Source organism: Cicer arietinum, chromosome 3, assembly GCF_000331145.2.
Source record: "Cicer arietinum cultivar CDC Frontier isolate Library 1 chromosome 3, Cicar.CDCFrontier_v2.0, whole genome shotgun sequence".
Taxonomy (NCBI): domain Eukaryota; kingdom Viridiplantae; phylum Streptophyta; class Magnoliopsida; order Fabales; family Fabaceae; genus Cicer; species Cicer arietinum.
The window spans coordinates 4,622,768-4,647,541 of NC_021162.2; the positions used below are offsets into that span (position 1 = coordinate 4,622,768).

Below are 24,774 nucleotides of genomic sequence, written 5' to 3' on the forward strand. Positions count from 1 at the left end.
TGAACCGTTTTTCTTATATGATATTATGATGTTTCTTATAATTAAAGCTCATGAAGGAACCTAGGGCTATAAAAAGAACAAAAATACTCAGTTTTAGACACAAATTCTTACGCACAATCTCTTATTTCTCTTATTTTTGTTCTCGTATTTCTCTTTGAAAATTTCTAGTTTCAATCATATTCAGTTTTCTTTTATTATTTTATATTTTCAATGTTTTTATATTTAAGCTTTGATTCTACTATGATCATGTGTGAATAGATCTTCCTTGTCTTGAGGTTGTATGATTTCCAATGATGGATCTCTAACGATTTCTTTTTCTTTTTGTCATGGGTATTGATCTTTTAATCCAATCTTAGTAAGAATCATACTCATACTTGAATATCAATTAATATACCGAAAGGAGGATTTGATATCTGACCCCTAAGATTAGACAAGAGAATCAAATTATAAAAATAGATTTTGGTTCTCTTGAAATCATGAGAGATATCTTCTCTTAAATGATTTTGCTAATACATCAATCATGAAAATAGGTTGATTATTAGTTTAAAATACACTTTTACTCTTAGAAAAAATACTTTAGTTATAATTACTTATCTGATTTTCAAGAGCAAAACACCTATAACTTAGAGAATGTTAGTTTTATTATATCCATCATTGTGAATACTACAATCCCAAAGTTTTATTTTTATTGTGAATTTTTACCAAAAATCATTATCAACATTTCCTCTTTTTTAGCTAATTATCATAAAAAAGGAGAGATTGATACTCATAACAAAGTTATTATGGGAACGATAATTTTTACTACGCAATAATATCGTCCACTTGTGGTCCTATCAAGCAACTTTTGCCTCTGAACTACCATGAAGAAGTCTCATGTCTGCGTGCAATGTCACGACTTCACAAAAAATCCAATGGTATGATGAATTAATAATAGCATGAACAACATCTTGCTTTGTTGCTTTTGGAATAACAAACAAAATTTGTCTAAAATCTCTGGTGAACACAACAACCTTTCCACCAAATGGTATATCTAACTTTTTACCTTTGTGATCACGAATCACGTCTCTAAAAGCATTATCCATTGCCTGAAAACAATGTTTATAAGTCATTGGTGCTTCATATGATATAATGAGTTTTGTTTTTGCAATCAATTATGCCAGTGGAAAATTCTGAGTTGTGCTGCAAATTGAATATTCATCAACTTCTAATGGTATGGAGAATCTTGAATGTGCAGTTCTACCTCCAAGACTAACTAAAGCTGCAATTCCACTTGACACCGTTGTTAAAACGATGTCTCCCTTAGATCTAAATGTAGTCGACATGGACCTCCTGATAGAGTTTCAACAAGTGTATTGAATCGATGCAAATAATAGTTAAAACAGTAGTACTTAGTGTCGAACTCAAGGATTGAGTTTTACTATCGAATTATATTTATTTACTAAAATTGAACAAAAAGTTCTCAAATTGATTGAAATGATATTTAAAATTAACAACAGTAATAAAATTGATCATTTATAATAAGAAAAATGTTAGAGATGAGTTTCATTTTGAATCCAACACTAGTGTCTAATTTGATCCTAGTTATTGAATTCCTTTATTGAATTATTACCGAATTCTCTTTATTATTCTTGTCCTAATAACTTAGTGACAGAACCTTTAATTCCAAAGTAAACCATAATTCTTTAGTGGATTTAAAATTAAAATTAAGTCTTATCGTATATGAATTATCTTGTTAAACTATTGCATTTGCAACTAATTTAACTGGTTTCATGACCTGCATCTATCTCTAGACTACAAATTCATGAATTTCTTATCTCAAGCATTCGTAAAATCCACTTTCGTTTCAAAATACGAATCGTAGAACATTTTAATGTTGATCAAGCAATAAAAAGCATTAAGCACAGAGATGAGAAAAATAATTCAATAAACTCATTCATATAACTAGAAATCAAATCAGAAAAATAAGGGTTTCATCTTGTTACATTTATCTTTAACAAATAGGGTTTAGTTACTCATGATAGAGATGAAGAAAATAGAGATTAGAGAAGAATTACAAGAAAGATTCATGAATGATTCTTGATAAAATTGCTCCAATGGTGTTAGAAACGGTCGTCTTTGAGTTTCTCTACTAGGGCACAAGTCTCCTAACTTCATAATGGTCAAAAAGATACCTAGAAAGTGACGAAAAATGTATTTTAATGAATGTTGTCGCGTGCCACGTGCCCCATGCGCATATTTTTCGCTTCAAGCGCGACTTGGCAGATTCAAAAGGGTGGAAATGCGCCCTAGGAAATAAGTACATAAACATTTCATTAAATCAAATAATTAAAATCAACAAAATATATCAAATAACTCCTCAAATTAACTAATGAATAAAAGATAACTAAGACTAAAAACAATGAAAAATATGCATATGATGAAGAGTTATCACCTACAAAGATAAGTTTTCCTGGTACCACCATAACCATATATATAAAAAAATTAGGTTTTCTTTCCTGAATACGTGCCATGGTCCTATCATAAATTCTTTTATGGTCAACAATCATAGTAGACATTAGCTTAGTGTGTTATGCAGCCAAATACTCCCTATCGTAATTTACCTAATCATAAATGAGTTTATTTTGGATTTTATAACTCAATGACTAATCAGCTTGAAGCATTGTTGGAAAGGCACTCAAACTCTTACCATTACTCTATAAAAATGATTCAATCTTTACTAAACAAAATATTTAATCTCACCGTCTGTCAATTCGAGTTCCACACACACACAACACAATATTCCCATGTTTTGATCTAGAAAAAACTAGTCTTATCATTTGGTCTGACATCAGTAACGTTGCAAAAAGTTTTCTCGAATAAAAACGTGCACCCCAACTGCTTTGCATCATGTATTTCTTGTCACCATTTAGCAAACTCCTATAAAAGCATGTTTCTTTAAATGTTTTATAAACCACATTGTCCATTGTTTTAATATCTTCATAACTTTCAAGTTCTCTGACATAATTAAGCAATGCTTTCAAGTAAAATCTCTTACTTGATGCTTGTGCAAAACGAACCATTCTAATTGTAAATATCTTTTTGTGAGGACACCACTCATTATCACAATCCTTTCCAAACAAATTTGAGTGGAAATTGAATGTAAGTAAGATTTTTAGCCCTAGTTATTTTATATTTGCTTTCATCCATGTCAAAAACTTAGCTCTTTTATTCTTTGGTTTATTCACCACTTCATCAATTGGAGCGTCATCATCAAGCACGACTCAACATATTCAAAAGGCTGAAAATGTGCCCCAGGCGCAGTTGTTGTGCTTCAGACGCACAACTTCTTATATTTGATGTTTTCTGCATTTTTCACCGCTTGTGAGTCTGAATTGGGTTCTGGTGTTTTTATGAAAGTTGTAGCTATGGATCTTAGCTTTCTTTTTCAATTGGTTTGACTCCAACTTGAAATCTACAACTCCAGCTATGGCTGAAATACTCCACATAAGTAATGTTGATTTCTCACCAAAATTCAACACTGCACTAAAACAAAGTAACAATGCAAAACTACAAAAAAGTATCTACTTAATAAAGGAAATAAAAATATAAACATTTCATTAAATCAAAGAATTAAAATCCACAAAATATATCAAATAACTCTTTAAATTAATTAATGAATAAAAGATAACTAAAACTAAAAACAATGAAAAATATGCATATGATGAATGAAGAATTATCACCTACAAATATAAGTTTTTCTGGTACCACCATAACTATATATATAAAAAAGTTCAGGTTTTCTTTCCTAAATACGTGCAATGGTCCTATCATAAATTCTTCTCTGGTCAACAATCATAGTAGACATTAGCTTAGTGTGTTATGCAGCCAAATACTCCCTATCAAAATTTACCTAATCATAAATGAATTTATTTTGGATTTTATAACTCAATGACTAATAAGCTTGAAGCAAAGGCACTCAAACTCTTACTATCACTATTACTCATTTTTACCACTTTTGATTGCATTGCATGTGAATGTAATAAATAGATCTAGATATACAACCCTTGAACATATTGTCATAGCATCTTGATAATGTTGATGCATACAGCGAGTAACCCTTACAAAAGTTGATGGCAATACAATCCTTCTATCTGTCGTGAAATCTACCTGTCATGAAAGATCATTTTCTCCTCTAAGAATGGCTTATGTGGAACCACTGTACATTTCTGCCCTTAAATCCTTTTAATGAATTTGCACTTACTGCAATCTTGAAGACTTTATCATGCTATTCCCAATCAGTTTTGAGGGATTTAAGTGACTCCTTATGACTAAATGTTGTATTGAAACTAAATTTGCCCATTTACATAGTGATTGTATAACTAATTGTAGAATCTATGCCCTGACCAATTTTATTCAATGTGTAAGTAAATAGTATGTATTTTTATTGAGTAGTACGAAAGAAATTGTACACAAACACACTTACTGAATTATGATTAGAATTTTAAAAGATTTTGTTTTGCCAAGACCAATATACAACAACTTATCAACTATTAAATTAATGAAAGCATAAGGAAAAATTGTGAAGCATAAAGATATATGATAAATTGCAAGAAAAAAATTGATAAATTAGTGTTTTGGTTCATTACTCGGTGTACAAGGCATTCCACATTTGGTTCAATTTCCCTCCACTTCACAACATTACACTTTTCTTTATCCAAACATACATTTCTAGTCATAATCTGGCTATGTAAAAATATTAATATCAGGTCATGTGACTAAAAACAAAGAATACAAGTCTTAAAACTATTAGGAATTTGATGGAGTCTATTAGGGTGAGTGATTTTAGTAATGTTAAGGAATTCGATAATAGCCTTGGAAATTTTTTGGAGTAGACTAAAATAATCAAAGCATGAACTAAGATTGTTTTGTAGTGTTGACAACTGCTTCTGAATTGCATTTCAAGATTAATTTAAAAATACAAGATTACTTCTTTTAAACTGATTAACAACAAAGTCAAACATAATTCTCACAATATAAATCGAAAATTAGATTTAAAATTAACATGATATCAATAAAATAAAAATTAATAAGACTTTAATTGTTGAAAGCATAACATTCATTCAAGATTTATATTACAAAAGCGAGTAGATTCACATTTCTGAACAAACACAATGCAAATTAGTGACTTCTTACAAGAGAATATAGGCTAAACAAACCCTAACAGAGCAAATCAATGAAATCCAAATCTAAGCCCTCTCGCCTCTAATTCTTCTTGCAAGTTGAATATCCTTTGGCATAATAGTAACTCTCTTAGCGTGAATTGCACAAAGGTTAGTATCTTCAAACAAACCAACAAGATACGCTTCAGCGGCTTCTTGAAGAGCAGAAACTGCACTGCTTTGGAATCTCAGATCTGTTTTGAAATCCTGTGCGATTTCTCTAACCAATCTTTGGAATGGAAGCTTCCTTATCAGAAGCTCTGTGCTCTTCTGATACTTTCTGATTTCTCTCAATGCAACTGTTCCTGGACGGAATCTGTGTGGCTTCTTCACTCCTCCGGTCGCCGGAGCAGATTTCCTAGCGGCTTTTGTTGCTAGTTGTTTCCTTGGAGCTTTGCCTCCGGTGGATTTGCGTGCTGTTTGTTTGGTACGAGCCATTTTGAACAGAAAGAAATGAGAGAGTAAAATTGTTTGAGGAAGGAGCGTAAGAAGGAAAACTGAGAAGCGATGAAATTGAAAGAAAAGATTGAGTGATATATATAAGAAGGGGAGGATGAATGAGGAAAAAGCGGGAATTGTGAAAATTTTCACAGGATTTGAGAATGTGAGATGGGAAGATGATGACCGTTGATTAGAGAATATATCTACGGTCGCGCGTTTCTAAACAGAAGAGCATGAGGTTTGTGATCCGTGGCAAGATAAAGTGACCAATAGGATTATTTCCTTATACTTTATTTATTGATAATTGTGACATAGCGGTAATTGTTCAAACTCAATTGGTAGTGAGAATGAGACGAGGTGGTACTTATCTCCTACATATCGGGTTCGAATCCCACGAAAGTCAAAAACTCGCTATTAAGTACGGCGACAAGGTCGTGAATAACATCGCCTAAGGGTCGGGATGTTTGCAAGGCAATTGGAGTTGCTAAGGAACAAAAAGGGTTATACTAATTGTCTAATGCACAAACTAGTCGGAATGTGTTGTCTTATACACTTCAGTCTCAATCAGAGTCGTATTCCTTCTGCCTCACGAGTATGGCTCCAGCTTAAACGACTTGGTCATCCTCTTCTTCCATTAATGAAATGTATGTTTTCATCTTTGTTTTCAAAACAATTTGTTGAATCTTTTAAATGCGATATATGTTAGTTTTCTAAGCACCATCAGACTACTTTTCTAAGATCCTATTTCTAATATTTCTAGTGCAAGATGATTTGTCGCCTTTATCGATGATTGTTCTCAAGTAACTTGTATTTTTTTATAAAGGGTAAATCAAAAGTACCTCAACAGTTCATACAATTTTATTGTATGGTACATACACAATTTTGGAAAGTCAACAAAAGATTACGTTTTGGAAATGGGAAGGAATATGATAATCACAACCTTACAAGCTTTAATAGTAAACATGGCATTATTTATGAATTTACATATGATGACACTTCTCAATCAAATGGAATTTCAGAAAGAAAGAATCGTCATCTCGTCCTATAGGTAATATTAGTCATGTTTAGTTTATGATCTCACTTTTTTACTTTTATTTCAATTATATAAAGTCTTGAGTCCCGAGTATTTGGAAGTGTAGCTTTTCTCCATGTTCATAAACAACACGAACTAAGTTGGATCCTCGTGTAATTAGATTTGTCTTAGTGTGATATCTTAAAAATGTATAACTCAAAATTTATCCCTCAATCATGCGACATATACCAGATATAAGACAAGTATCACACTCTTCATATAATTGTAGTAGAATATCATCATTATAATCTTCCATGCTCTACATCAAATAGTTATCTCAAACAAAGAAGAGACAAACCACTAGACATGACATTAACAAGTTCAACAAGTAAAAAAAAAATAACATAAAATAAAATAACATCAAAAAATTTATTGCAGAGCAAAAAATTTCAATTAAGTAAAAAATTTAAATTCAATAACACAGATTTTTACTGTTTTAGGGATCTTTTTCACTATTGGGAAGTTGGTAGACTTGTGCTCTAGCATAGAAACTCAAAGACGGTCGTTTCTAACATCATTGGAGCAGTTTTATCAAGAATCATTCACGAATCCTTCTTGTAATTCTTCTCTAATCCTTATCTCTTTTATTTCTGTCATGAGTAACTAAACCCTATTTGTTAGGGATGAGTGTAACAAGATAAAACCCTTATTTTTATGATTTGATTTCTAGTTATATGAATGAGTTTATTGAATTATTTTTCTTATCTATGTGCTTAACGCTTTTTACTGCTTGATCAACATTAAAATGTTCTACGATTTGTATTTTGAAACGGAAGTGGACTTTACGAAGGCTTGAGATGAGAAATTCATGAATTTGTAGTCTAGACATAGGTGCAGGTCATGAAACCAATTAAATTAGTTGCAAAGCAATACTTTACAAGCGAATTTCTATACGGTAATGCTTAGTTCTAATCTTAAATCTACTAAGGAATTAGGGGTTACTTTGGAATTAAAGGTTCTGTCACTAAGACATTAGGGCAAGAATAATAAAGACAATTCGGTAATAATTCAATAAATGAATTTCATAACTAGGATCAAATTAGATACCAAGGTTGGATTCGAAGTGAAACTCATCCCTAACATTTTTCTCAATTTATAAAAGATCAATTTTACTACTGCTGTCAATTTTAATTATTATTTCAATCAACTTGGGAACTTTTTGTTCAATTTTAGTAACTAAATATAATTCAATAGTAAAACGCAATCCTTGAGTTCGACACTCGGTACTACCGTTTTATTATTACTTGCAACGATTCAGTACACTTGTTGAAACGCTATCACTTGACCATTACAAGAATATACTCAAACCTATGGCATTGATTATGAGGAGACATTTGGTCATGTGGCAAAGATAAATACTATTCAGTCCTTACTATCCTTTGTTGCCCACTCAAGATGGGAACTACACCAACTTGTTGTAAAATAATTGCTTTTTTGCATGGAGACTAAGAGGAAGAAGTGTATATGGAGATTCCTCCAGACTTTGGTCTCATAGGTGTATTTATTGAATAAAGCCTTATATGAACTAAATCAGTCCTCATCAGCATGGTTTGAAAGATTTACAAAGGCAATGGTTTGCTTGGGATATAAGAAAAGATAAAGAGATCACACTTTATTCTTTAAGCATTCACAAGGAGGAAAACTAATAGTATTTCTTGTTTATGTCGATGGTATTATTGTTACTGGAGATGATTTGAACGAGAGACAATTGCTCAAAGATAAATTATCAACAAAGTTTGAGATTGAGGTAGCATACTCAAAGCAAGGAATTTTTATCTCTCAAATGAAGTATATGCTTGATCTTTTGCAAGAAGCAGGCAAACTAGGTTACAAAGTTGCAAGTGTTCCCATTGAGAAAAATCATAGGATGGGCTTCGAGGAAGAAAGTGCAAAAGTCGACAACGGTCAACTTTAAAGATTAGTGGGAAAATTGATTTACTTGGCACACACTAGGCCAAATTTGGCATATGCAATAAATGCGTTGGGCCAATTCATGTGTGATCCGACGGTGAGACACTTGCATGTTGTAGACCATGTTCTACAAAGTCAATCTAGGGAGAAGAATCTTGTTTAAAAGAGGTGGAAGCCTAACTTTAGAGGCTTATATTGATGTTGATTATGCAGATTCATTGATGATAGATTATCTACTTCAGGATATTGTATGTACCTTCTTGTGTGGGAAACTTGTTTATTAGAGGAGTAATAAACAAAGCATAAATATTCATTCACCAGCTTGAGGAAAAGTAATGTAAATATATTATTTGACAGTGTAATTCTTTATATGATTTTCATTTAGCCTTTTAATTAGGACCATCAAGTTTATCATAGTCTATTTGTATTCTTGTCGCACTCTAATTCTGCAGAGGATATGATGAAGGAAAAGTGGTTCTTAAATTCTCAATAAGATTTGATATTCCCTTTTTATGCTTATAATTTTTTCCCGGTAGTACTAACTTAGAAAGAGTTTTGAGTGCTTTAAAAGACTCCTTAGAGCTCAGTATTTGTTGCATTGAAACCAAATTTTATCATTTACTTAGTGGTTGTGTAACTCATTGTAGAGGTAATGGCCTGACCAATTTTATCCAATGTGTTGGTGAAAAGTATGTATTGTTATTTTTGGGTAGTACATAAGAAATAGTGCACATGCACACTTTATATGATTATGATTAGAACTAGACGTACGCCCGTGCGATGCACAGGGGTTAAAAATGTACTGATATATTGATCTTTAAAATAATAAAGTAGCAATCTAAGTTATCAACTGTAATACAAAAGAGAACAACAATTAGATAAAATGAACATGAATAGAAAATAAAGCAACCTATTTGGCATTTTGAAATTCTTCTTCATAAACTACATTTGATGAAATGTTTGAATCACGACGTCCATCATCAATTAAGAGTATCTTCAAACATTTCCTTGATGTCACTCTTGTAGTTGTAACATACAGTTGTCCATGTGAGAAAACACTTAGCATAAGGTATTGTCCTAGATGATTCAAAGATTGTCCTTGAGTTTTATTCACAATCATTGCAAAAGAAACGACTAGCGGAAATTGCTTTCGTTGAAATTTTAAAGGAAACCTAGGATAAGAAGGCGTCAACAACAACCTAGGTCTATAAACCTTAGTTCCAATATGTCTTCCTAATAGCATTTTTCCTTCAAGAACATACTTCCTCATTATTGTGACGATAAACCGAGTTCCATTACATAGTACAAAATTTTGATCTATATTCCTTAACAACATGACTAGTACTCTAACTTTTAACCACAATACATGATTTGAAATGCCAAATAGATCAATTGTGTTAATAAATTATGATGTTTGCACATCATTAAGCCCATCAACATCTGAATTCGTAGAGTATAAAAGCTAAGATATTTTTTTTTCACCTAGTATCATTGAGAACATGTGTTCATTGATAGCATGAACAATGTCATTTATAGAGGTCAATATATCACTATCCTAAAAATATATTGGATGACTCATATTAACCAAAAACGACAGGTAGTTAGCATCACCAATAAAAGTCAATGAGTCACCCAAAAATCATAACAACAAATCATCAAGAAGTTTTATGGTGATATTGTCGCTGTTTTCTTCACCAATTGTACTATCACCAACTGCTAACACCCAATTAGAAAATTCCCTTTTGTGAGCAATGACAAGCTAGAATGTATTTGACAGGTTACTAGTTTACTACCTTTTTATTTTGTTTAGATTGCAATGAGAAGTGAAGGAACGAGTGAAGATTTTTGGTGCTAAAAAGCCTTGAAGTTGAAGTCAAGTGGTGCACTCATGGTCCATCTTGATCAAGAAAATGAAAGAAACTCAAGTTCGAGCAAGAATTACTGCCTTGCCGTAATGGATGAATGAGAAAAAATCAAGAATCTGCCACTCTAAGGCAACAAGGAATACTATTTGGTAGTAATAGTCATTATAGTTGTAATTTGCTCATCTATTGATGCTGAACCATTTTTCTTCTATGATATTATGATGTTTCTTATAATTATTGCTAATGAAGGAACCTAGGGCTATAAAAAGAACAAAAATACTCAGTTTTAGACACAAATTCCTACCCACAATCTCTTATTTTTGTTCTCGTATTTCTCTTTGAAAATTTCTAGTTTCAATAATATTCAGTTTTCTTTTATTATTTTATATTTTCAATGTTTTTATATTTAAGCTTTGATTCTACTATGATCATGTGTGAATAGATCTTCCTTGTCATGAGGTTGTATGATTTCCAATGATGGATCTCTAACGATTTCTATTTCTTTTTGTCATGGGTATTGATCTTTTAATCCAATCTTAGTAAGAATCATACTCATACTTGAATATCAATTAATATACCGAAAGGAGGATTTGATATCTGATCCCTAAGATTAGACAAGAGAATCAAATTATAAAAATAGATTTTGGTTCTCTTGAAATCATGAGAGATATCTTCTCTTAAAGGATTTTGCTAATACATCATTCATGAAAATAGGTTGATTATTAGTTTAAAATACACTTTTACTCTTAGAAAAAATACTTTAGTTATAATTATTTATCTGATTTTCAAGAGCATAACACCTATAACTTAGAGAATGTTAGTTTTATTATATCCATCATTGTGAATACTACAATCCCAAAGTTTTATTTTTATTGTGACTTTTTACCAAAAATCATTATCAACATTTCCTCTTTTTTAGCTAATTATCATAAAAAATGAGAGATTGATACTCATAACAAAGTTATTATGGGAACGATAATTTTTACTACGCAATAATATCGTCCACTTGTGGTCCTATCAAACAACTTTTGCCTCTGAACTACCATGAAGAAGTCTCATGTCTACGTGCAATGTCACGACTTCACAAAAAATCCAATGGTATGATGAATTAATAATAGCATGAACAACATCTTGCTTTGTTGCTTTTGGACAATTCCGAGTTGCAATTATGCCAGTGGACAATTCCGAGTTGTGCTGCAAATTGAATATTCATCAACTTCTAATGGTATGGAGAACCTTGAATGTGCAGTTCTACCTCCAAGACTAACTAAAGCTGCAATTCCACTTGACACCATTGTTAAAACGATGTCTCCCTTAGATCTAAATGTAGTCGACATGGACCTCCTGATAGAGTTTCAACAAGTGTATTGAATCGATGCAAATAATAGTTAAAACGGTAGTACTTAGTGTCGAACTCAAGGATTGAGTTTTACTATCGAATTATATTTATTTACTAAAATTGAATAAAAAGTTCTCAAATTGATTGAAATGATATTTAAAATTAACAACAGTAATAAAATTGATCCTTTATAATAAGAAAAATGTTAGAGATGAGTTTCATTTTGAATCCAACATTGGTGTCTAATTTGATCCTAGTTATTGAATTCCTTTATTGAATTATTACCGAATTCTCTTTATTATTCTTGTCCTAATAACTTAGTGACAGAACCTTTAATTCCAAAGTAAACCATAATTCCTTAGTGGATTTAAAATTAAAATTAAGTCTTACCGTATATGAATTATCTTGTTAAACTATTGCATTTGCAACTAATTTAACTGGTTTCATGACTTGCATTTATCTCTAGACTACAAATTCATGAATTTCTTATCTCAAGCATTCGTAAAATCCACTTTCGTTTCAAAATACGAATCGTAGAACATTTTAATGTTGATCAAACAATAAAAAGCATTAAGCACAGAGATGAGAAAAATAATTCAATAAACTCATTCATATAACTAGAAATCAAATCAGAAAAATAAGGGTTTCATCTTGTTACATTTATCTTTAACAAATAGGGTTTAGTTACTCATGATAGAGATGAAGAAAATAGAGATTAGAGAAGAATTACAAGAAAGATTCATGAATGATTCTTGATAAAATTGCTCCAATGGTGTTAGAAACGGTCGTCTTTGAGTTTCTCTACTAGGGCACAAGTCTCCTAACTTCATAATGGTCAAAAAGATACATAGAAAGTGACGGAAAAATGTATTTTAATGAATGTTGTCGCGTGCCACGTGCCCCATGCGCAGATTTTTTGCTTCAAGCGCGACTTGGCAGATTCAAAAGGGTGGAAATGCATCCTAGGAAATAAGTACATAAACATTTCATTAAATCACATAATTAAAATCAACAAAATATATCAAATAACTCCTCAAATTAACTAATGAATAAAAGATAACTAAGACTAAAAACAATGAAAAATATGCATATGATGAAGAGTTATCACCTACAAAGATAAGTTTTCCTGGTACCACCATAACCATATATATAAAAAAATTAGGTTTTCTTTCCTGAATACGTGCCATGGTCCTATCATAAGTTCTTTTATGGTCAACAATCATAGTAGACATTAGCTTAGTGTGGTATGCAGCCAAATACTCCCTATCGTAATTTACCTAATCATAAATGAGTTTATTTTGGATTTTATAACTCAATGACTAATCAGCTTGAAGCATTGTTGGAAAGGCACTCAAACTCTTACCATTACTCTATAAAAATGATTCAATCTTTACTAAACAAAATATTTAATCTCACCGTCTGTCAATTGGAGTTCCACACACACACAACACAATATTCCCATGTTTTGATCTAGAAAAAACTAGTCTTATCAATTGGTCTGATATCAGTAACGTTGCAAAAAGTTTTCTCAAATAAAAACTTGCACCCCAACTGCTTTGCATCATGTATTTCTTGTCACCATTTAGCAAACCCCTATAAAAGCATGTTTCTTTAAATGTTTTATAAACCACATTGTCCATTGTTTTAATATCTTCATAACTTTCAAATTCTCTGACATAATTAAGCAATGCTTTCAAGTAAAATCTCTTACTTGATCCTGGTGCAAAACGAACCATTCTAATTGTAAATATCTTTTTGTGAGGACACCACTCATTATCACAATCCTTTCCAAACAAATTTGAGTGGAAATTGAATGTAAGTAAGATTTTTAGCCCTAGTTATTTTATATTTGCTTTCATCCATGTCAAAAACTTAGCTCTTTTATTCTTTGGTTTATTCACCACTTCATCAATTGGAGCGTCATCATCAAGCACGACTCAACATATTCAAAAGGCTGAAAATGTTCCCCAGGCGCAGTTGTTGTGCTTCAGGCGCACAACTTCTTATATTTGATGTTTTCTGCATTTTTCACCGCTTGTGAGTCTGAATTGGGTTCCGGTGTTTTTATGAAAGTTGTAGCTATGGATCTTAGCTTTCTTTTGCAATTGGTTTGACTCCAATGGACATCTACAACTCCAGCTATGGCTGAAATACTCCACATAGGTAATGTTGATTTCTCACCAAAATTCAACATTGCACTAAAACAAAGTAACAATGCAAAACTACAAAAAAGTATCTACTTAATAAAGGAAATAAAAATATAAACATTTCATTAAATCAAAGAATTAAAATCCACAAAATATATCAAATAACTCTTTAAATTAATTAATTAATAAAAGATAACTAAAACTAAAAACAATGGAAAAATATGCATATGATGAATGAAGAATTATCACCTACAAATATAAGTTTTTCTAGTACCACCATAACTATATATATAAAAAGTTCAGGTTTTCTTTCCTAAATACGTGCAATGGTCCTATCATAAATTCTTCTCTGGTCAACAATCATAGTAGACATTAGCTCAGTGTGTTATGCAGCCAAATACTCCCTATCAAAATTTACCTAATCATAAATGAATTTATTTTGGATTTTATAACTCAATGACTAATAAGCTTGAAGCAAAGGCACTCAAACTCTTACTATTACTATTACTCATTTTTACCACTTTTGATTGCATGTGAATGTAATAAATAGATCTAGATATACAACCCTTGAACATATTGTCATAGCATCTTGATAATGTTGATGCATACAGCGAGTAACCCCTACAAAAGTTGATGGCAATACAATCCTTCTATCTGTCGTGAAATCTACATATCGTGAAATCTACCTGTCGTGAAAGATCATTTTCTCCTCTAAGAATGGCTTATGTGGAACCACTGTACATTTCTGCCCTTAAATCCTTTTAATGAATTTGCACTGACTGCAATCTTGAAGACTTTATCATGCTATTCCCAATCAGTTTTGAGGGCTTTAAGTGACTCCTTATGACTCAATGTTGTATTGAAACTAAATTTGCCCATTTACATAGTGATTGTATAACTAATTGTAGAATCTATGCCCTGGCCAATTTTATTCAATGTGTAAGAAAATAGTATGTATTTTTATTTGAGTAGTACCAAAGAAATTGTACACAAACACACTTATTGAATTATTATTAGAATTTCAAAAGATTTTGTTTTGCCAAGACCAATATACAATTGTATTAATGAAAGCATAAGGAAAAATTGTGAAGCAGAAAGATATATGATAAATTGCAAGAAAAAAATTGATAAATTAGTGTTTTGGTTCATTACTCGGTGTACGAGGCATTCCACATTCCACTTCACAACATTACACTTTTCTTTATCCAAACATACATTTCTAGTAATAATCTGGCTATGTAAAAATATTCATATCAGGTCATGTGACTAAAAACAAAGAATACAAGTCTTACAACTATTAGCAATTTGATGGAGTCTATTAGGGTGAGTGAATTTATTAATGTTAAGGAATTCGATAATACCCTTGGAAATTTTTGAGTAGACTAGAATAATCAAGCATGAGCTAAGATTGTTTTGTAGTGTTGACAACTGCTTCTGAGTTGCATTTCAAGATTAATTTAAAAATACAAGATTACTTCTTTTAAACTGATTAACAACAAAGTCAAACATAATTCTCACAATATAAATCGAAAATTAGATTTAAAATTAACATGATATCAATAAAATAAAAATTAATAAGACTTTAATTGTTAAAAGCATAACATTCATTCAAGATTTATATTACAAAAGCGAGTAGATTCACATTTCTGAACAAACACAATGCAAATTAGTGACTTCTTACAAGAGAATATAGGCTAAACAAACCCTAACAGAGCAAATCAATGAAATCCAAATCTAAGCCCTCTCGCCTCTAATTCTTCTTGCAAGTTGAATATCCTTAGGCATAATAGTAACTCTCTTAGCGTGAATTGCACAAAGGTTAGTATCTTCAAACAAACCAACAAGATACGCTTCAGCGGCTTCTTGAAGAGCAGAAACTGCACTGCTTTGGAATCTCAGATCTGTTTTGAAATCCTGTGCGATTTCTCTAACCAATCTTTGGAATGGAAGCTTCCTTATCAGAAGCTCTGTGCTCTTCTGATACTTTCTGATTTCTCTCAATGCAACTGTTCCTGGACGGAATCTGTGTGGCTTCTTCACTCCTCCGGTCGCCGGAGCAGATTTCCTAGCGGCTTTTGTTGCTAGTTGTTTCCTTGGAGCTTTGCCTCCAGTGGATTTGCGTGCTGTTTGTTTGGTACGAGCCATTTCGAACAGAAAGAAATGAGAGAGCGGAAAATTGTCAGTTGAAAGTGCGATGAGAAGGAAGATTGAGAAGCGATGAAATTGAAAGAAAAGATTGAGTGATATATATAAGAAAGGGATGATGAATGAGGAAAAAGCGGGAATTGTGAAAATTTTCACAGGATTTGAGAATGTGAGATGGGAAGCTTATGACCGTTGATTAGAGAATATATCTACGGTCGCGCGTTTCTAAACAGAAGAGCATGAGGATCGTGATCCGTGGCAAGATAAATTAACCAATAGGATTATTTCGTTATATTTTATTTATTGAGAATTGTGACAGAGCGGTAATTGCCCAAACTCCTTTTTGTTCCGTCAAAAACCTCTTCTTTTTGTTTTTCTTGAAATAAAATTTTCGTCCCCTATAAATATATTAATATATTTTTTAATTTTATAAAGATACTTAAAACTTCCATCTTCAAATAATTTTTGTTATCAAATTTAACTTATGTTTTTTAATAAAAATTCACACTGCAAATATCAAATAATTTATTTTAAGATGTGTCACTATGAGAATCGGTGAGTCGATGAAGCTTGCTCATGTATCGAAGATGTGAAGGAAAAATACATGGGGTGATATTTCTATTACTAAGGCATATTGGACTAAAAAAAATCCTAGGGAAACTAAAATGTCAAACCCTTTCAATAGTAAGTTATAATATGTGATTATTGTGAAGATGTTTGAACCAAAAATGTGGGTTGAATCATAAACGTAATGTTGGACAAACCTACACTAATCTACGAGCCACGATTTCAAATATTTCACATGCTTTCGATGTTAAGTTACTTTTTGTTTTGTTATTGTACTGTTATTTTTGAATTTCAAAAACTTTGAAAAAACAATTTATGTCACCGACAATATTACTGGGTTGAGTCGCGAACTAGGTTGTTATCTTTAAGACGTTTCAAGGCACTACCAAAAAGGTGCAAGACATACTATCAACCACGAAGTCCCCAAGATAAAACAGTTCATATCACTGTATAGGAGTTCTACTGCACTATAGAAAAATCGTTCTAGAATTATACTCACAATATGGCAGTCTGATAACTACCAGTTGTAATATGGTATTAAGACCATTCAAAAGAAATGGAAGAAATGAGTAAGGAAAGTGAGAAGTGAGAAAAGCCTCAAATACAGAGAACTTTTGGTGTGTCTTTTCCACTGAGGAGAACACTGTATTTATAGATAAAATTTGCAACTGGATTAGACAGAAAAATGCGATCCATTAGGTCTACTTCACTAAACGTGCGCCACAATTTGTTTGACCACCAAAACGTGTACCACGTTTCGTTTGACCACAATATGTGCCCTCATACTTGACTTAGGTTTTTGACCGGGCAATAACAGATACGCGAGACCAGTAATTAGGGTTTTGACCAACAAAACTGAAGCGCGAATTCAAGGGCAAGGAACTAATTAGATCAGATGTTGAATGTTGACTCGGTGGAGGGCAATTACGTAATTAACGTATCAATTAGAGATAAAAACGCAAGCATTTATTTAATTAAATAAATAATTAATTTTCATATGTTAAAAAATAATACACCACGTAGCCAAAGCCAAGGCCCAGGCCCGCCGAGCCGAGTCAGTTAGACGGCGACGCGCGCGCGTCGGTGGTGGTCAATTTTGCTTGTGTTCTCCCTCCTTTACAAAATTGGGGTACCCCTTGGGGCACACCTCAAGTACCATACCTCCACCTTATATACCTTACTAGTGTGTGATATCCCTCCTATGTGGGACTTTCTTATTTTTCAATTCACAACAACACTAGCTCTCATAAATGTCATCATTATTTCCAACAAACTTCCATTAAAATCATCATTATTTCCAACAATCCCCCACTTGAATTTAAAAAGAAGGTTTTTGAAATAGCATCAAACGCTTCTATAAGATTATGCATAAACAAATGTGTCTCTTGACTTGAACCTTTGCATAGCAAGTCAGATTCAACAAGAGTGACTTGTAGTCTTGAACTCTATCTCTGACATCAAACCCACACACAACCTTTTCATTTGAGTGTATTCTTAAAAGCCCATGCATTTATGGACATGCACGTGTATCCCAGTATAGTGAACACTCTAGAAATTATGCCTCGAAATTTCATAGGAAGCGGCCCCACTTCCACATTCACATAGGTGAGTTTATCAACAATACTCCTGTAGCAAGGTACTCCACTCCACATAGAGTATAGATTTCATTAAGAGTTTCTATTATCTCATCCTTTCATCGCTTCAAGAATCATGCTTCTTTCATATGTAATATAACATGTTCATTTCTTATCATTATGCCTTGTTATTACCCATTGAACCTAATTCTTGGGATCTCCAGTCTTTTAGGTCGGGTTACCATCATAAGTGACACATTTATCTATAGGAAATAGTCCCATCCTTTTGGATGTATTTAGGACTTTCTCTCTAGTTAATCCTTTCGTCAAAGGATCTGCTAAATTATCATCAGTGCGTACATGATCCACTATAACAACTCCTTTAGAAAGTAATTCTCTAACGGTGTTGTGTTTACGATGTATTTGCCGTCTCTTACCGTTGTAATAACGATTCTCAATTTTTGCAATAGTCGCAGTACTATCACAGTGGATCAACACATCTGACAGAGGTTTTTCCCACAAAGGGATCTCTGCTAGCAAACATCTCAACCAACTTGCTTCTTCACTAGTAGTAGCTAATGCTATCATTTCAAACTCCATAGTGGAACTAAGCCAATATCGTTTGTTTCTTCGATTTCCATGATACAACGCCACCAGCTATACTGAAAATATAGCTACTGGTTGTTTTGGAGTCATCTGATAAGGTGTTCCAATCAACATCGATGATAGTGATATGAGCACCCTAATGGATGTTATTCTAATGACTAGTGAAAAAGTGTCGAAGAAATCTATATTTTCTTTTTCTAAAATCTTTGGCTACAAGGCGTGCCTTGTATTTATCAACAGTTCCATCGGGTTTTAGTTTATTTTTCAAGATTCATTTGCAATCTGGAGGCAAGTCTACTAAATGACAGGTCTTGTTAGACTCTAGAGAATCAATTTCACCGTTTGTAGCTTCTTGCCATAAATCAGCAACCAAATATGACAAAACTTCCTTTAAATTTGTAGGATCCTCTTCTAATTTATAGGCCATATAATCGGGTCCATAATCTTTAGCAACTCTAACTCTCTTACTTCTTCAAGTTTCTATTTCGCCTTGGCTGTTGCTTTAAGTGCTTCTTGTCAAGGGAACTTGACTAGGTTTGCTGCCCCCACTATTTCTTGATTTGAAAGCGAATTTATTTTCATAGAAGTCAACATCATTTGATTCTATGATTACTTTTGCATGTAGGTCGTAGAACCTATACGCTTTACTGTTTACTGCATACCCAATGAACACACATTCATAGGCTCTACTAGCGAGTTTAATTCGCTTGGGATCGGGGATTTTGACATAAGCCATACAACCTCATGTTCGAAGATAAGACAAGTTAGGTTGTCTTTTCTTCATTATCTCATAAGGAGATGTTTTGTTTTTAGATTTAAGTACTCTATTCAAAACATAGCAAACAATCAAAATAATTTCCCCCCACTAATGGGATGCAACACCAAAGTTAAGCATAATAGCAACAACTAGTTCAGTAAGAGTTCTATTCTTTCTTTCAGCTTTACCATTCATTTCAGGTGAATAAGGTGCAGTAGTTTCATGTATAATTCCTTGGGTTTTATAAAACTCATTAAATAAACTAGAATCATACGATATTCCTCTATTACTACGAAATCTGTTTACTAAATTGATTTGCAATTTCAGTTACAAAGATCTTAAACATGTCAAACACTTCACTTTTATTTTTCATTAATCAGAGCAATCGTCAATAAAAGTGATGAAATAACGCTTTCCATTTTTGGTTAACGTCCTATCAAGTTCACATATATCAGAGTGTATTAAGTCTAAAGGTTCAGATTCTCTAACTACTGTTTTATGTGAACTCTTAGTTATTTTAGCTTGACTGCAAAAAACACATTCTTCAAAATCCTTTAAAGATAACTTTGGAATTAAACCTAAGTTACTTAAGTTTGAAATTACGCGTTTGTTCATATGACATAGTCTAGCATGTCAAATATTAAAATCACGCAACATGTAAGCAGAAAGAGACATTTTATTGAATTCAACATTTAATTGAAACATGCCATCACTGGCGTACCTTTTCCCGACAAAAATACCATTTTTAGAAATGATGTACAAATATGCCCCTATAGACTGAGTAAACCATGTCTTATTGAGAAGAAACCCAGAAACGAGATTCTTCCTTATTTCTGGAGTGTGCATAACATCCTTCAGAATTAAGGTTTTTCCAGAGGTGAATATTAGTTCCACATCTCCAATACCAGCAACATTAGTGGTGTGAGAATCTCCCAACAACATTTTCTTATCTTCAGCTGCAACGTATGTTTTAAACATATCACGATCATAACAGACATGGTGTGAGGCGCCAGTGTATATCCACCATCCATCTGATCCACCAACAAGCCTGATTTCAGTTATCATAGCAATGAATTGCTCTTCTGTCAGGTTAGCCTGATTAGAAAGGTCATGCTTTCTTCTACACTTGCGTGCCATATGACCATCTTTCCCACAATAAAAACAAAGAAAATGTGGGCAATGGCCATTTCCAGGAGGTGGCTGATGCCTTATAATTGAGACCTTTGGAGGGTTCCCATTCTTGTTGCTGGTTTTAAATTGCGGTTCTGATTCTTTAGTTGTTTGCCGTTTGGCTTCAGAACTGCTCCGATGAATTTCTTTTTCTTGTTATTTTCCACAAAAAGAACTTCATCTTTCTAGTCTTGCTTTCAGGATTCCTCCTCAATTCTAAGGCGGGTAATCAGACTTTCCAGAGAGAATTCTTTCGTTTTATGCCTGAGAGAATTTTTAAAATCTTTCCAAGCAGAGGCAGTTTGTCAATAACAACAACAATTTGAAATTGTTCATATAGGGACATACCTTCAGAGATAATCTCGTGAGCAATTTTCTGGATTTCATGAGATTGAGCTTCCACAAATTTTTCATCTGTCATTTGATATTTGAGGTAGCGGCTAACAACATGCTTTTGGACTCGAGCTTCCTCAGTATCATATTTCTTCTTAAGAGCATCCCAAATCTGTTTAGCAATTTTGTTGTCGGAACTGTAGTAATCATACAGATCATCAGCAAATCCATTGAGAATATAATTCTTACATAAGTAGTCATTATTTTCCCATTGGGTTAATTCAGCAGCTTTCTTATCCTTTTTTGTTTGGTCATCTGTTTCTGGAACAACATGAATTTCATCCTTCAGAACGTTGGCAAGCTTTTTCGTGGTTAGAAAAAATATCATCTTTCGTTGCCCTGGTTTGAAGTAACTTCCCTTAAAACTAAATGGTTTGTTGTAGTTAGAAGCAAGTGATCATGTCCCAGTAATTTTGTCGGTAGACATGGCAGTTTTTGATACGTCTTAAAATTGTTATGTTTTAATTTCGAAAACTTTGAAAAAACAATTTATGCCACTGATAATATTATTGGGTTGAGTCGCGGACTAGGTTGCTCTCTTTAAGACGTTTTGAGGCACTGTCGAAAAGGTGCAAGGCAGACTATCAACCACGAAGTCCCTAGGATAAAACAACCCAGATCACTGTATCGGAGTTCTACTGCACTGTAGAAAAACCGTTCTAGAATTACACCCACAATATGGCAGTCTGATGACTACCAGTCGTAATATGACACTAACAATATGATGACTACCAGTCGTAATATGACACTAAGACCATTCAAAAGAAATAGAAGAAGCGAGTAAGGAAAGTGAGAAAATCCTTAGATACGAAGAACTTTTGGTGTATCTTTTCTACTGAGGAGAACACTGTATTTATAGATCGTTTGACCACAATACGTGCCCTCAGACTTGACTTAGGTTTTTGACCAGGCAACAACAGATATGCGAGACCAATAAAACTGAAGCGCGAATTCGAGAGCAAGGAAACTGGATCAGATGTTGAATGTTTACTCGGTGGAGGGCAAAAGGCCAAGGCCTAGGTCCGGTGGAGCCGGTCGGATGGCGGCGGCGGCGTGCACGCGCCCGCGGTGGTCAATTTTGCTTGTGTTCTTCCTCCTTTATAAAATTGGGGTATCCCTTGGAGCACACCCCAAGTACCATACTTCTACCTTATATACCCTACTAGTGTGTGATATCTCTCCTATGTGGAACTTCCTTATTTTTCAATTCACAACAACACTAACTCTCATAAATGTCATCATTATTTTCAACAAACTTCCATTAAAATCGTCATCATTTCCAACATGTACTTGTATTTGCTTGGTCTTGTTCATTTCTTTGAGGAGATGTTGTTTGGTGTTGAGATTTGACTTCTCTATGCCAATTATAAAAACAATTTAAAATACGGTCAACATTGTGAAACTTAGTTGTGAGTGCTGCAAAATACACTCATGTTAAAGAGCAAGAAAAAAATAACATTGTGAAACTTAGTTGTGAGTGCTACAAAATCCACTTAGGTTAAAGAGCAAGAAAAAAATCCATTTATATAATATGTCATGTCCGCATTGATTAATAGTTGAATAAACGGTAAGTTAATAAAATGATCTAAATGTTGACTAATAGTTGAATAACGGTAAGTTAATAAGATGATTTAATTAGAAAATTATACAATGTCACAAATCAAATTATAATTTTTTTTTAGTTTACGATCCTATTTAAAAAAAATTAAATTATTCAAGGACATGTAAAATAATTAAATCTATGATATATTCGTAATTTACACATATTTTCCTCCAATAAGGATCAACACATAACCACATATCATTATGCAAACATAAATGATCACCCAATTTATAAGGTTTCTACGTTCATTTGGTTAAGACTTGTTCTTACCTTAGTTTTCAGCTGCATAATACTCCCCAATGAGGGTTTGGTCTCTACATATCAATTTTCTTGTGTTTTAATAGGTGAAATCACATGAAAACAGTAAGCAATAATCAAAATATTGCTCCACATAATTATCTGATTAATAAACTAAGATATAGAAAAGGGGTTTTACCGTGTAATGAAAAATACGCCTTAAGAGTATTTTTTTTTTTTTTTTGCAATATCACTCAATTAATTGGGTTGAGATTTATTAAAGAAAATTGAAAATCATGGAAATATTTGAGCTCATAGAAGTAAGAGGAAAATGAATTTCACAATGTGTTTGTTGGAAATCATTAACTAATGTTCAAGAGATCATTATAAACAAAGATAAAGACTATTCATGGTGACATTCTCCTACTGAAACTAAAGAATCAAGAGGGGTTGGTGCTTTAATATAAGCTTTGAAGTGGGTTTTACTAAAAATAAACAAAGATGATTTCTTTCTACCTCTTTCAAAGTCATACTCATTTAGACAAAAATAATAAGAACTAACAAGAACTCAATATTTATGAGTCTTGGAACAAATTGGAGAAGATGGAGGTCGATTTTCCAAAATTTTCATGCATGGTTAATATATCAGCAAGTTAAATTTAATAGTGTTACGAATGATAGTTTGAGTGTGATTGACTTAGATTATCCAATTTGTTTATAATTAATTTTTTTTCTTTCATAAATTGAGGTGTTACAAACCAAACCATTATATTTTATTACTATTTCATTTATTTCATTCTCTATTAGTTGTTTAATATTAAAAAAAATATATTGTAGTATGGATTTTTATATCAAAAACAAATAAATCTAAATCATATCACACATAATTTTGTAGAAAATTTGGAGAAAGGGTTAGTTGTGTATATTTTTCTTCTAAAAAGATGGCCCAATAAAAAGAGTATAGATTTAGTAGCAAATGTATCACTTTTGAGGCTAGTAAAAACTTTCAAAGTTTTCCTTTGGGCCTTAGTACCCTTTATTTGCACCAAAAAAATTCAAAGTTGAGTAAGCCATATTCCTTGAATACTTCATAGCCTCTTATTGAAAGTTGAAACCACACCAGCACATTTGAAAAGTAAGAATATAAAGGAAGAGAGAAAAATGAGTAAGAAAGCAAATACTCCTCTATCCCAAAATATATTATTGCATTTCACTATTTTATATAGATTAAAAAAAAATGAAAGAAAGAGAATATAGATTTTGCTAAATTATATTTTTCAATTATTAGTTTATTCTAATTATAAAAAATGTAAAGTGAATAATAATAAATTAAAATTATTAATTAAATGATACAATTAAAAAATAAAAATTACCTAAAAGTGATATTCTTTTATGAACAAATATTTTTTTGTAAATATAACAGTTATTTTAAAATTTAGGGAGTAACTTATAACGACAATTTTGTTGGAGCATATGTAAGGTATACTGTAAATCTTAAACAAAAGAAAAATGAGACTAATTATAATAAATATTGTACAAATAAATTTCGAAGCAACTTTATATACAATTCCAAAAGATTTGTTATCAGACTTCAACTTTTTACCCCAATTTATCATAAAATTAGTTACTTATCGTTCTCAACTCACTACTTATTATAATATTTTTAAGTGGGAATAGCTTCATAAACTTATATTGAAACACGATCACAATTGAACAGTGAAGTAATAAAGGAAGAGAGAAAAAGAATGA

The 24,774-nt window shown here is 32.3% G+C and overlaps 4 protein-coding genes across 4 annotated transcripts; all 4 read right to left on the reverse strand.

The window, feature by feature from the left end:
- Positions 1-833: 833 nt before the first annotated feature.
- LOC140919628 (uncharacterized) lies at positions 834-3,059 on the reverse strand. Its single transcript, XM_073366224.1, has 3 exons — positions 2,740-3,059; positions 1,158-1,329; positions 834-1,085 (listed from the first exon to the last, which is right to left on the reverse strand). The coding sequence occupies exons 1-3, from the start codon at positions 3,057-3,059 to the stop codon at positions 834-836; spliced, it is 744 nt and encodes a 247-aa protein (XP_073222325.1).
- Positions 3,060-5,056: 1,997 nt separating this feature from the next.
- LOC101500161 (histone H3.2) lies at positions 5,057-5,716 on the reverse strand. Its single transcript, XM_027331796.2, has one exon. The coding sequence runs from the start codon at positions 5,634-5,636 to the stop codon at positions 5,226-5,228; it is 411 nt and encodes a 136-aa protein (XP_027187597.2). The 5' UTR covers positions 5,637-5,716; the 3' UTR covers positions 5,057-5,225.
- Positions 5,717-15,533: 9,817 nt separating this feature from the next.
- On the reverse strand, positions 15,534-16,203 carry LOC101499832 (histone H3.2). Its single transcript, XM_004489455.4, has one exon. The coding sequence runs from the start codon at positions 16,116-16,118 to the stop codon at positions 15,708-15,710; it is 411 nt and encodes a 136-aa protein (XP_004489512.1). The 5' UTR covers positions 16,119-16,203; the 3' UTR covers positions 15,534-15,707.
- A 4,052-nt stretch (positions 16,204-20,255) lies between these two features.
- On the reverse strand, positions 20,256-21,513 carry LOC140919629 (uncharacterized). Its single transcript, XM_073366225.1, has 2 exons — positions 21,141-21,513; positions 20,256-20,944 (listed from the first exon to the last, which is right to left on the reverse strand). The coding sequence occupies exons 1-2, from the start codon at positions 21,511-21,513 to the stop codon at positions 20,256-20,258; spliced, it is 1,062 nt and encodes a 353-aa protein (XP_073222326.1).
- Between the last annotated feature and the right edge of the window lie 3,261 nt (positions 21,514-24,774).